This window comes from Euprymna scolopes, chromosome 29 (assembly GCF_053919585.1).
Source record: "Euprymna scolopes isolate OS-2025 chromosome 29, ASM5391958v1, whole genome shotgun sequence".
Taxonomy (NCBI): domain Eukaryota; kingdom Metazoa; phylum Mollusca; class Cephalopoda; order Sepiida; family Sepiolidae; genus Euprymna; species Euprymna scolopes.
Genome location: NC_136510.1, coordinates 114,190,907 through 114,205,192, shown reverse-complemented (window position 1 = coordinate 114,205,192; position 14,286 = coordinate 114,190,907). Strand labels below are relative to the sequence as shown.

Here is a 14,286-nt window from a genome sequence, read left to right as displayed (position 1 = left end):
TTGTTAAAAACTAATTCCAACTAAATTGTTAAATAATATAATTTTTTTTCCTCCTTTTTATAGGATTTCCGTCAGCTTCAAAAACAAACAAAAAATTTAGAAACAAAATACAGGTGAGTCACTGATATTTTCTTTTAAAAAATTTTCCTGTAAAAAACTTTTTTTTTTCATTAAAAAAAATGGTCTTGTATGTAATTAGGGTACTTGTTCAGAATAATAACGAAAATCGAAAAATTGAATTTTAACTAAAAGCAATGTTGAAGTTATATTGCAACATCTATTATAATAAAGTTGTATTCTTGTCTGTTTATTCACAATTTGATTAATACATACAAAAGGTATACTGTTTCATAAAATAATTTTCATACTAAAAACGAACTTATATACACTTTTATTTCCATATATACTATTTATTCAAAAGAAATATACATTCAATGAGTAACCTCATTTGCATATTACGTTAAAGAAAGTCTGTTTTAATAATTAACTTGATTTTATTAATTATTTGTTGTAATAGAATCGTTTTAATTATTCTATTTATAAATATTAATTAAAGTTGATTTATTTTAAATTTAATTTATATTTAATTTACTTGTTTTCAATTATTAATAGCTAACAAAAGTTACGTTTAAAATCGAAAGTAGGCTCATTATTTACTAGCAGCGAGACCCAACGCTGCCCGGGATCGAATGATGATCAATCAAAATTTTGTCATAGAAATCCATGAAATCGCCCGGGAGGAAGCTTCACATGCCTCTATGCAATAACTTAGTTCAAAATATATGTTATTCTACATTGCACTCTAGAGAATCTTCTGTTTCTTTTATAAATATATGAACTTCTTTCCAGTTAACAAAAAAAGAAAACATTAAGAAATTCATGTGCGGGGTTTGAACCTACAGACTATGTTATGCAAAAAAAACAAAAAAAAACGTAAATTTTCAAGTCTTATAAAATTCTTTGCAGTTAATGAAAAAAAAGAAGAATTTACATGCAGAGCTTGAACCTACAGACCACGCCATGCACAAATAAAAAACATGCTATCAACTTGCCCGCAGTAGAATGTTCACGGTTCGTTGTTTTATCATTGTTGCTAAGCGACGATATGGAAAAAATGGCTTTGCTGATGATAGTTAAAATAATGATTTCGATTATCGGTAATTATTGGGGGTATTCTGAGACAAAATTTAACTAAGATCACTCTCAAACTTATACACTAAAATTTTGTAAATTTTAAAGAAAATTTGTTCAGCCATTTCGGAGTCTATAAGGAATGAACTCATGCACACACACACACGCACACACACACACATACACACACACACACACAAAGTTGCATTTATATAATTGTAGAGATACTATAAGAGATATTTCCCCGTTAAGTTAGGAGAGTTACTTCACGTTTGATTTTCATAGACCAAAATAGATGTGTTTTCTGCTAACCTATATCCAACATGTGGTCACTTTTCATAACACGTTAAGGTATTAAATGGTATGTGACTAAACCCTCCACTTGGCAATATGTTTTGACCAGGCAATGCCGAGTATAATACAGCTAGTTATTACATAAGACATTTGCTTTCGCGATCCAGCAATCCGCCATTATCATTTTGAAATCCCCTGACTTCAAGCAGTTACCTCCCTTGCTATCATAAAAACTTGTCTGATTATTATTTAAGAATATCTTGTATTTTTTCTTCCAAAACTGTTTTTATTGATAATTAATTTTCTATTTATTTATTCATTTGCGGATTGTTGTCCTCATCTTTATAGTTGTTGTTGTTGTTGTTGTTTGACCATGTTTCGGCCAACTTATCCTCTGGCCTTCTTCAGGTGATTAACCACGATGGGATAGAAATGCTGAGTCTCATAACTGTAGCCCCAGTAATTACAACAACTATGAAGATGAGGATAACAGTTTGCAAATAAAAAAATACACAAATTACTCATCTCAAAGGATTATTTGTACTTTATCATTTTTTGTGATTATTGGATATGTTATTAATTTCGACATGACAATTAAATAGACAATATTGCTTTTAGTTGAAATTCAATTTTTCGAAAGTCATTATCATTATTCCAAACAAACATTGTAATTAATGAATTTTTTAAAAACCAATACTAAATATTTAACACCTTGCTTTCTCATATCTTGTGAATCAATTTGTTTTTTGTTTTGTTTTTTTGTGTCTTTTTTTGCTAACAGTGAGATCATTACTCCAGAGAAAGTACTAGATCACCATGTAAATTTACTTTTGCTCTTTTGTGCTTGCAAAATGTCCTTACAAAGCTGGTAAAAATTTGTCTGAACAAGGTAACGAGTCATTTATGAACAGTAAATTACCTCCCTTTATTGATATTTAATGTTTGAGAATAGTAATATACGGATTCTGAGCATGAGCAAACTGAACTTGGACTTAAGAACTCCCACGTCTTGCGACACATTTTCTATCCGAAGCTAGATCAACATCGTCACTCCAGCTTCTTCCCATTACAATCAAATCTCTTTCAGTTCATTTTTGGTCTTCCTCTTCTTTTTCTATCAGGGGTTCATTGAAAAACTTGGTTGGCAATTCTCTCTGGAACCAATTTTAGAGTATGTCTGAGCCAGCCTAGATGTCATTTGCAAATTATTAATGATACTACCTGTTGTTTGGTCCAATCTCTTACTTCTTGGTTGGTAACTTGACTGCTCAATTTGATCCCTAGAATCTTAAGTCACTTGGAATCAAACGCATCTAATTTCTTCTCTTGGCTGATTTTGAGATGCAAAGTTTCACTTCCATATAGCAGTGGAAAAGACGTTGCTGTTATAAAAATTTTAATTTTTTTGATCAATTGTTGCTGTTCTTTTATTTGCTGCGGACTCAAAGAGGATAATGGGAAAGGAAATAAGAACAATTCTGTACCATTTTTACTATTCAGAGAGGCAGCATGGTATTTGACTCTGTTTTTTTATTGGAAGAATTTATTTGATTTCTTGGAATGTATTCGCTTGTTTCATTTTGTTAAGACTCATAGACTTTGGAATACCCCCCCCCCGTTTCCTTCCTGCTTTCTTTCTTATACTAACTTGCTGATGTGAAAAGACAACTCAGTGCTCAACTCTTCATAATTTGTCAAAAAGGAGGAAACTTATTGGAATTAATGGAACTACTAAAAGTTGACTAGTGCGTGGGCATTCTGCTTGATATATGCATGAAACAGAACGCCCACACACTATTTCTTCATACCGCAAAAAGATGTGACACAAGGTCAGAAGGTAAGAAGAGTCAAGCCAGCACTCTTAAAGGAGGAGTACTTGGACCTATTAAAAACAGTCAGGGCGCCACAGACAGTAAGCAGTGAACTTACTTTGCTTGAAAGACAAGAGACAAGGCCTGGAAGAGTGAACCACATAGGATTACTCAGAACAGATAAAAGGTTGCTGAAATGACCGAGTTTCTACCAGACTGTTGAGGTTGGAATCTTTTCGGCTAGGATCAAAGTGTAGTATCTGTTCTGATACTACACTTTGCCTTTTCTAACCTCGATCAGTGGAGGAGAAATCTTTCTAAATTGAGGCAATTTTTATTTTTGTTCCTATCCATAGTGCCCCTTTTTGGGGAGATGGATTTTCGACAATAAAAAACCGACCTTGTGTCTAACTTTGCCCTTGTGGGGAGGCAGGTAAATAGGAACATAGTACATATGAGCGCATGGGAAAGTATCAGCAGCAGCGAAGGATAGCTGGCTGTGAAGAGATTAGCAGCAGTAGTCGAAAAAAAGACATATGCAAATTAGGATGTGTGTGTGTGTGAGAAGAAAATAAAAAAAGGAGAAAAAAAGCATCACGTGCTTGCGGAGAAACAAAGTCGGTGCCGAAGGAGACGGACGGGAAAAGCAAAGATGAGAATGGGCCTGCTGTGCCCAGCATGCGGTTGGAAGAACGAGGAACGCGTTCCAGGACATGTGGCAGCGAGAGACTTTTAAAGTGGTGCCGATATGAAAACTTTTGTTAAAAAAGAAAACGTATCAACCCAAATTTTATCTATTTATTTCCTTTGTAAAACGGCCATGTTACAGGAAGAAACCACAAGAGTAAAAGGCTTTTACAAACAGAGATGCTGCGAGTTTGTCTCTGCTTTATCGTTATTTTCATGACAAGTACTCGACTGAGCTTCAGTCTATGGTTCCCCCTCCCCAAACTTTCACAAGAAACACCTGTCTAGCAGAAAGCACTATCAATTATTCCCCCCCCACTTTATCTGTGCCTAAAACTAAACGAAGATTCCATGAACAAAGCTTCTTTCTTAGAACTGCACGCCTATGGAATTGTCTTCCATTTTCCTGCTTTCCAGCTGACTACAATATGGTTGTCTTCAGTCTAACGTAAAAAAGTTTTTGGTGAGCCGTTCCACTTAAGTTAACAAATTTACCGAATTTCCATTACTAACGATTACTTTATTGTCCAATTGTCTACTGTACACTCTTTAACCCTTATCCTCGAGTGGCCATTTGGCCTTGATAAGTGGCGATGCTTTTGTAAAAAGGCTTTTTAGCATCTAGCGACTTTTGGCTTTGGTATATCTTGACTTATTAAAATAAAAATAAAAAACAAGAAAAAACATCTCTCTTCCTCTCTCTCCATAGCTAAAGGTTAAATAATATTACTAGCTGTGGTGATATTCGTTTTTGTATATAAGGTATGATTCCAATCTTTCTTTTCTTCATTACCTTTGGCTCTTAATAAACAGACAGAGAGTGTAAGTGCACCAAAAGTGATAGATTGCATAAAAAAGTCGATTTTCCTCTGGTGATTTAGATGTAATAATAAGTTTACTTCCCAAAATTATTATTAGTTGCGTACAATTCACTATTATTGTCACCAAATTTTTTTGTGTTTCTTGTAATATATTTATTTATATATATTAAACTGAAACGATATTAACAAACAACAAATGCTTTCTGCACGCTGTCGGTGTCCTTCTTTAATCAATAAGAAACACAAAGACTAAGGGAGTAGACCCCTTTAAAAATCCAGTTTGTAATCCTAATAGAATGGAAGGGTTTTTTTTTTTTGTATCGTATCTTTTTTTTTTTTTTTTCTTTAAACGTAACTCTATCGCAAAACTGGAATATTTTAACATGTATTTTATGTGATTAAAATATCTAGAAACAAAATCATAGGGAAACAAACGTTGATTAACTCAGTTTTAACCTAATGATATGTTTTTGTGTGAGTCTAGAATGAGTTTTCATCAATGTACAAGGTGGAACGATAAAAGTGTCGCCCTAACAAAGACAATATGATTCCATTCCCGTCTGATGAAAAAGGTTTTTTTTTTTGTTTTTTTGTTTTTTTTGTTGCAGACCATCTACTAGTAAGCCAGTGGTGTACAAATCCCAAGAGCGATAGGAGCCTTCTGTTATGTCTGAAAGTGACATAATGTGTAACAAGCGTGATCAGAGATGCGCCGCTGTACAACTCATGCTCTCTACCTATCCAAGTTATAACAACAGGACAATTGCTAACAGCCTCAAAATGCAAATCCGGAGCACTCAACGCATCGGACGACCCTTTCCGGCCATGGTTATGGTCTTTGGTGTGGTTTCAAGTGACGGCCACATCTTGCCACCTCGCATCTTCAAAATCGGCTTAAAAGTCAAAACCAAAATCTACCTGGATGTGTTGAAGAGTGTGGTGTCCCCTGGTGCAATCAGGTGGCTGCTGGCAGACCCTGGGTGTGGCAGTAGAACTTGGCGCCAGCCCACAAATCCAAAGATACCCATGCTTGGTTTCAGAAAGAGTGCTACAACTTCATACCCTTCTTTCACTGCCCCCCCCCCAACCCACTGAACTGCTTCGTTTGATTATATATCAAGAAAATCACCAACATGACCTCCCACAACACCAAAGCCAGCCTGATCACTGCCATGCCGAGTATTTGCCAAGCTCCCGCCGGCGCTTGTGGAAAAGGCATGCTCCCATTTCTAGACCTGTATCAAGGCAGTGATTAAGGCTGAAGGCAGCTACATTGAATAGGGGCGACAAATTTATCATTCTACCCTGTATACGGAATGAGCTGAAAGTAGGGTTAGTTATTTTATCTGTTTCATTTTCACACTCGCGTTTAAATATAAATTAAATAAAAAAAAAACTTAGGGAAACAAACGTTGATTAAACCATCTTTAGTAAAACAATCTATATATCTATAATAGTGAGAATGTATGTGTGTGAGGACACTTCTCAAACTATATACTCAACGAATTTTTTATTTACAAACTTGATATATAGGGTATTCAAACACATGGAAAACTTTTTGATCAGTTTTCATCCGGAAAAAGGGCTGCTAAGGGGTCAAAATTGAAAAATTGGTGCATGTGGGTCATCAGATGCGTGAATTGTTCACATGATCTGTTAAGAATATGTAGGTATGAAAACATTTTTTTAAGAACGTGTCAAGCTGGCCTAAAAAAAACAATACTCGCATGCACATGTTGAATTTTTTTTTCGTTTTTTTTTTTTTTTTTTTTTTTTTTTTTTTTACTTCATTTTTATATAAAGGAATTTGATGTTACGTTTAATATCTACGGTATTTCTGTTTAAATGAGAATTCTTCATTAATTTAAATATAATATTTATGTGTATTTTACGACCGGGCAATGCCAGGCGGTCTGCTAGTAATATGCAAATCTGATTTTTTCAGGAAATTAGCTTTGATCCCAGGGAGGTAAAAGGCTACAAAATAGCCAAAAAAATGACAAAATTTCTCTGCAGTTTTTTCATTAAAATAAAACAAAAAACAAATGAACACATATCTAAGGAAATGGCAGAAACACTGGAGGAAGACTTCCAATCTGTGGTGGAATGGGGACAAAAATGGATGGTCACATTCAATGCTGCCAAGACTAAGCTTGTTTCCTTCAATAATTAGAAGAAACCTTCTCTACCACTAATAACAATGGCCAAAAACACATTACTTGAAAGTACTTCCTTCAAACTTCTCAGCTTAACGTTCACAGGGAACATGAGCTGGAACAGATACATTGAGAGCATTGCCAAGGTTGCTGCAAAGGTGGGCTCTCTCTACCATGCTAGAAAACTACTTACCTCTGAAATTATCCTATACCTCTATAAGGCTACCATTCGCCCATGTATGGAGTACTTTTTTCATATTTGGGCTGGTGCATCTGCTACTAGTCTCTTGCTTCTGGGCAGGGTTCAAAAGAGAGTCACCAACCTGATAGGTTCGAAACTGTCATCTAAGTTTCAACCTCTGTCCTACGACGTAATGTTGCATCCCTGTGCCTGTTCTACAAGTATTCTAATGGTGAATGCTCCAATGAACTACAAGCACTTGTACCCCCTCGTTTTAAATACCCTCGACAAACCCAATAAGCAGCAAAATCCCACCTCTACACAGTAGAGATCCCTAGGTGTAAAAAAATCCTTCTACTCTAATCGTTTCTTCCTCAGAACTGCTAGACTTTGGAATTCCCTTCCGGGATTCTGCTTTCCCAACTGTACTGACATGCAGAAGTTCAAGTGTAATGTGAATGGACATCTCACTGCTCAGCTCCCTACATAGTATCCCTGCAACTTATGTCCCCGACAGTAGCCCCCTATATCAAAGTGGCATCGTGCCTCGTTGGAATAAAAAAAAAATCAAATCGTCGTTTCCACATCACAGGAAAATCTCTGGGCTTCCTCTAGAGTGCTGAAAATATGTTAAAAGATTGATGTACATTTTAACATTGTCTAGTGTGTGTATAAAAGAAATTTAAATATATAGTGCAGAGGTGTAATGGATAGACATAAACTGAAGCAAATTAAGATATAATAGTGGAAAAGCTATGCAGATTCATTGTTAATACAATATATATATATATATATATATATATATATATATATATATATATATATATAGTCATCGGTGCTCACTCTTGTTCAAGTATTGGATCCATCATCTGTCCCCTATTTTCTAAGATGCCTATATTTTACATGGCTTGCAAGGTTGTAGGGGAGTCGCGGGCAATATTTATAAGGGAGTTTTTTTTTTTTTTTACTCAAGTCCATAGCACCTTTGTGTGCTAGGGTCCTCCATTTTGTCTGGTCCCTGGCAGCCTGTTCCCACAAGGAAGGATCGATGTTAGTCATTGCTAGGGTGCGCTTTAATTGGCTTTTATAGCACCATTTAGATGCTTCTCGTGGTCAAGTCCCATTAGCAAGCTCAACATAAGGTTTTTTGGGGTTTTTTTTTTTGGCAGTCTGGAAGGATCCATCCTACTGATGTGGCCTGCCCAATGGAGGCAATGTTGAATGATGGTTACGTTAACGCTGGTCATTTTAGTCCTTTCCAGTACTTTCAAGCTAGTGATGTGGCTCTCCCTAGTGATATGCAAAATTTGCCGCAGCTTGTGTTCCTGGTTTTTTGTATCGCTTTTGTACAATGTCCATGTTTCACAAGCATAAAGAAGAGTGGAGAGTACTACTGCCTTGAAGACCATCATTTTAGTGGCCAATTTCAGTGCGTGGTTGTTAAATATGTGGCTGTTGAGGTGACCAAAGGCGGAGTGGACTGCTCTGATCCTGTTTTCCACATCTTTCTTACATGTGAGAGTAGATTTTATGATGCTTCCTAGGCAAGGAAACTGGTCAACCTCCTTTAGTGATTGGCCATTTACGATAGTGGTGGTATTAGGGAGCAGGAGTCCAGGTGGGTGTTGGACTAGTATTCTGGTCTTTTCTGTATTGACCTGCACCCCAAAATGTTCGTAGGCTGCATTTTATGCATCTGCTAGTGACTGAAGGTCCTGTACAGTCTGACCTGGGGTGGCGTGGTCATCAGCATACTGCAGCTCTTGCACTAAGCATGTGGAGGTCTTAGTTCTGGCACGGAGCCGTGCTAGGTTGAAAATGCGAAAACGGAGATTGATTGATGACGTTTCTGGTGATATCTCATTTAGCATTGCTGCCGTATAAAGTGAGAAACATGTTGAGGCTAGGACACAACCTTGTTTCAGCCCACTATTGATTGGGAATGGCTCAGTGAGGGAGTCCTGGTGATGTACTCTCTTCACCATTCCTGCAGGGCACACACCTGGGTGATAAAGGCAGGTGGGCAGCCAAATCTAGTGAGGACTGCCCACATGGCAGGTTGGAGTACTTTGTCAAAAGCCTTTTTTAAGTCCCAGAAGATGAACATAATGGGCTGCTGGTGTTCTAGACTCTTTTCTTGTAATTGCCATGTGCAGAAGAACATCTTCTGCGAGGAGGTGGAGGTGGTCAAGGAGAAAGCTAACGAATATTTTGCTTGCGATGCTCAGGAGTGATTATACTCCAGTAGTTGTTACAGTTCTTCTGATCTCCTTTTTTGAATATTGTTATGACTGTTGCATCATAGAAATCACTAGGGAGGGTCTTTGTCTCCCATATTTTCAGTATGAGGTGCATGAGACCATTCTTCAGCTCTGGGCCACCATGTGTGAGTAGCTCCAGTTGGATGTTGTCAGGTCCAGGGACTTGCCAGGTCTCATGCATTTCAGGGCTTTGTTAAAATCCTGGATGGAGGGTGGCAATGCCATCCAGTGATGGACATGGTATAGCAGGGTCACTCGCAGGAGGTTGTTTGGGGTAACAGCCTAGTCGTTGAGAAGTTTCTCAAAGTGGGACCTCCATCTTAGTAGAATTGCCTCAGTGTCAGTGATGGTCGTGGTCCATCTGGGTTTTAAATCACTGATGACCGAATGGGGCCGAAAATTTCTTTTATTGCTGCATAGAAATTTTGCGGGTCAGTGTACTTGTGTATTTTCTCAGCTTTCCTTTGCCACCAGGTGTTCTGGGTTTTTTGGATTCTTTTTTGGCACTCAGCTACAGCTTGTTTGTGAGCATGTTTATTGGCAGCTGTGGGCTGGTTCTCCATAGTCAGACATATCTGACGTTTAGCCTCGATGAGAGAAGATATGATGTTGTCATGCTCCTCAAACCAGTTCTGACTTGTTTGCATAGCCAATGGTTTCCTCCGTAGTATGCGTCATGGCATCTCTAAGGGTGGTCCAATGGTGCTCTACGGTAACCTTGCCCACAGGTTCCGCAAGGTGGCGTTTGCAAGCTTCCTTGAAATTTTTTGCCAACTGTGGATCACAGAGCTTGTTGCAATCATAGCGTCGGTGTGGTACATTGTTGAGTATCTTTCTAGGTGGTTGAGGGGTAGTTACCATCAGTCCAGAGATCAGCAGCCTGTGATCCGTCCAGCAGTCGTTTGCTCTGGGCATGTTTCGGATGATGCAAACATTTTTTCCATCTCTGGCTCTGGTTAGAATGTAGTCCAGAATCTGCCAGTGTTTGGATCGGGGAAGGGGGGGAGGGTCTCTATGTTGTTTTTTGTCTGTTCGGGTCTTAAAGATGGTGTTGGTCATAACAAGTTGGTATTCCACACACAAACTGAGTAGGACCTGTCCATTGGCATTAAAGTTCTCGATGCCATGGTGGCCAATGATCCCTTCTCATAGGCGGTGGTCATTGTTCACTCAAGCATTAAAGTCACCCAGCACAACAAGCTTGTCACTGGTAGGCACTCTCTGGATGGTGTGGTTGAGCCAGGTGTAAAATGCAGCTTTGACTTCGTCTGTTGAACTCATAGCTGGGCATAGACTGAAATTAGGGTGATGTGTCTATCATCTGTGATGGGAAAGCAGGCAGTCATCACGCATTCAGTAATAGCCGTCGGAACAATGTTGTACAAGCTGGGAGCAGATTTTCGAAGCCAACACGTTATATACACGGCTCCTCAGGGGCTTTCCCTTTCCAAAAGATGGTATATCCTGTTCCAGTTTCTATGATGTTGCATTCTTTGGGTAGTCTGGTCTTGCTAAAAGCCGCTACATCAATATTGAAGTGACTAAGTTCCTTGCAAATGAGTGCTGTACGTCGTTCTAGGTGGGAGGTGTTTGGTTGGTCTTGAAGGGTGCAGATATTTCATGCACAAATGATTATCTTTTTGTTTTTGTTTTGACCATGTTGGTGAGACGTCCACCAGCCGTGGTAAGCTGGTCAGAAAGATTTTCCATGACCGATGTTTACCTCACTTTTTCTAGGGGTCTCCCCATGCAGGTGAGTTGTGGTGATCCTCAATAGATCAGCTCAGTCATGGCTCCAGCTACTGAGCCCTGGTGTCACGGAGTAGTTCCCAAGGAGCGACCATCTCAGATCCGCCGCCTGAGTGTAGTCATGAGTTAAGGGCTTCCAGCTTATCCAGACCTGCCCTTGTCACCTGGGTGGTGATGATGAGGATCGGTTGAGAAAAATTAATACATAGAAAACAGAAAAGGGAGACAAAATGACAGAGTGCCACGCACTGTGTAAATTGTTTTGAGTGGTTGTGGTTGCACGAAAGCCATGCACACTCACTTTGGCCTGTATTGCTTCTACTGTGGCTCAATAAGGATGAAACAGGTAGCCTCTACGATGCAGGTTGCATCAGGCTGCTGGGTCTTTGATTCACCAAAAACCTGCTTTGCTGCCTGCCCGACATGTAATGCCCTTCTCTGCCGGTGGTTTGCGTTCCGCTGTTGGGGTTTTATTGGCTTTATTTCAGGATTTTTCATCTCTTAGCCTTTGCCAAAAGAGGCAGGCCCTACAAGGCAGCAGAGGGAGTCAAATTGTATCGCTTGACCGCTCGGTATATATACATACATGAAGCTAGTTGGTCGTTGACCCCGAAAGGAGTTCATCTGTCCTTTTATATATATTTAAAGAGGAATAGCTACTTTGCTCTCAGCTTTTCCAATTTCTCATTATATAAATATATGTATAAATATATATATATTGTGTTCTTACTTGTGTCAGTATGATCAGATGATAGATCTGTTTTGTAATATTTCTCTTCATCAGACATGTGTTTGACTTTCAAACATGCATCAGTTTGTATTTATCCGTTACACCTCTGCATTGTCTTTTATAAATTTAAATGTTCTTTATATACAAAAAATGCTATTCAAGTAAAAATAAAACTAATCTATTCTATTGAAAATTGTTTGTATGTATGTCCAGCTAAAAGTAAAATACTACAAAACAAAGACCCACAAGGTTGTTATATTCTTGCTCGGCGTTGCTCTGGATGACTAATATTTAACGCTACGTAAAAAAAAAATCAGTTATTCTTTGGAAATCAACTGAACCAGGTTTTGTTAAGATTGGATTGGTTTTTCAGCCATTTTATATATGCAGGGTAAAACGATAAAATTGTCGCCCCAGAAAGATGACATGATTCCATTTCTGTTTGATGAAAACCAGTTTTCTTTTTTGTGTAAGACCATCTACTAGTTGGCCAGTTGTGTACAAATCCAAATAGCGATAGGATCCTTCTATCATGTCTGAAAGTGACACAATGTTCAACGAGCGAGATCAGAGATGCGCCGCTGTACAACTCGTGCTCTCTAGCAATTCAAGTTATTACAACAGAATCATTGCTATCACCCTCAAAATACAAATCCGAACAGTTCAACACTTGGAGGCACAACTCAATGAAGTTTCCGACCACAGTTATGGTCTTTGGTGTGATTTCAAGTGAAGGCCACATCATGCCACCTCACATCTTCAAAGTCGGCTTGAAAATCAACACCAAAGTATACCTAGATTTGCTGAAGTGAGATGCAAGCAGGCCTTAACAGCAGGACTTGGCACCAACCCACAAATCCAAAGAGATGCCATCCATCAAGTTGAGTATTTTCCAAGCTCCGGCCGGCACTTGTGGAAAAGGCATGCTCCTAGTTCCGGACTTGTATCGACGGTGATTGAGACTGAAGGCAGCTACATTGAATAGATGTCTACATAATCAAGTTACCTGAATTGATTTTTTCAATAAAAGTTTTTAAATAAAGCTGCAGTGTTGTTTTCTTTAGGGTGACATTTTTATCGTTCCACCCTTTATCGATTTGGATAGAAAATACCACCTTCTTCCTCAAGTAATTTATTATATAAATGGGTTAGGTGGAAGAGAAAGAAAGGGAGAAAGAGAAGGGAAAGAAAAGGAGATAGAAAAACGGATAGGAACAAGTTTTAATCGAAATATGTTACACTTTTTCCCAAAGCCCTGCTATAAGGTATAATCACATTGATACAGTGGTTTCAGTAGATTAATGCATTTAAGCAACGTTCAGCCTGGGTGACTATTTGAAAATACTTAATCCTGTATCTGTAGGAGCTCTCTGCTTATTCCGGCATTGCTTCCAATCATCATAGACTTCTTGATCACTGAACTTAAAACAGTGACAGTTCAAGAGAGATGCAATTGAGGATTGCACGACTCTTACTTTACAATAAACTCCCTGCACAACAAGCACACTTGCAGGAGATATCCATTGTCTCTCACGTGTGAGCGGCAGCTTGTACCTCTCTATTCAAGGAGCAATGATCGCAGGGGGAGATAATCCATACTTGTTTCCTTTTCTTAGCTTATCATATTTCCTTTTCCTCTGATTTCAGGATACTTAGGGAGCATCTAGAAAATGGCTCCTGTCAAAGCTGAGCGGAAAAAAGAAGATGTTTATAAAATACATACGGCAACAGCACATGATTGGGAGGACGAAAAACGGAAAGGGAAGAAAATATTTGACGATGGGACGATGACGTTCTTTTGGTGAGTACTCTGATTAGCCCGTACACGCATATATTATTTCTAGTTGTTTCGTAGATTGTTAGATATTCACAGTAAAATGCTTTGGAGGTGAAGTGTAGATGTTAGTGTTGGGACGATTAATGGGTGAGGTGGAGGAGAATCGAAAATCAGAAAAAGCGGGATTTTTTTAGGGTATCAGAATCAGAAAAATTGTTCCTATTTTCTGATGTTAAAACGATTTTGTTTAATTGTTTATGTTTTGCTTATTTTTCTCTAAGACTTAATTTACCATTGTTGATACCAATGATAAAATGAAACATATTTATTGATTTTAAACAATTAGTAAAACTAAAATCTATAGATCAACAGGCACATACATATTGTAACTTTGCAAATATAGGTACATATTACATAGATTTTTATGGTAATCTAATTTCTAAAAAAAAATGCTAAACCCAAATAAAAGAATCAAAATCTATATTTGAATTAGAATCATGAATTTAGAACGGAATCAGTAATTGCATTGGAATCAGGGGAAAAATATTGGAATCGTCTCATTACTATTTACTAGACGGACTCTTAAACATAATATGAATGATTGGACATTTGTGCAAAGATCCAACTTTTTTGGTTTTCAGTTGGGACATTTAGAGAATGCATATCAGGGGCAGATAACTTCAATTTC

At 38.0% G+C, this 14,286-nt stretch overlaps 1 protein-coding gene across 1 annotated transcript in view; it reads left to right on the top strand.

The window, feature by feature from the left end:
• LOC145252823 (phosphatidylserine synthase 2-like) overlaps window positions 1-14,286 on the top strand; it is a 132,608-nt gene that overhangs the window by 73,911 nt on the left and 44,411 nt on the right. The window contains exons 2-3 of the mRNA XM_080112795.1: window positions 64-113; window positions 13,469-13,622. Of these exons, the coding sequence (XP_079968921.1) occupies window positions 13,492-13,622 (131 nt within the window). The 5' untranslated portion in view covers window positions 64-113; window positions 13,469-13,491. The remainder of the gene's footprint in view (window positions 1-63; window positions 114-13,468; window positions 13,623-14,286) is intronic.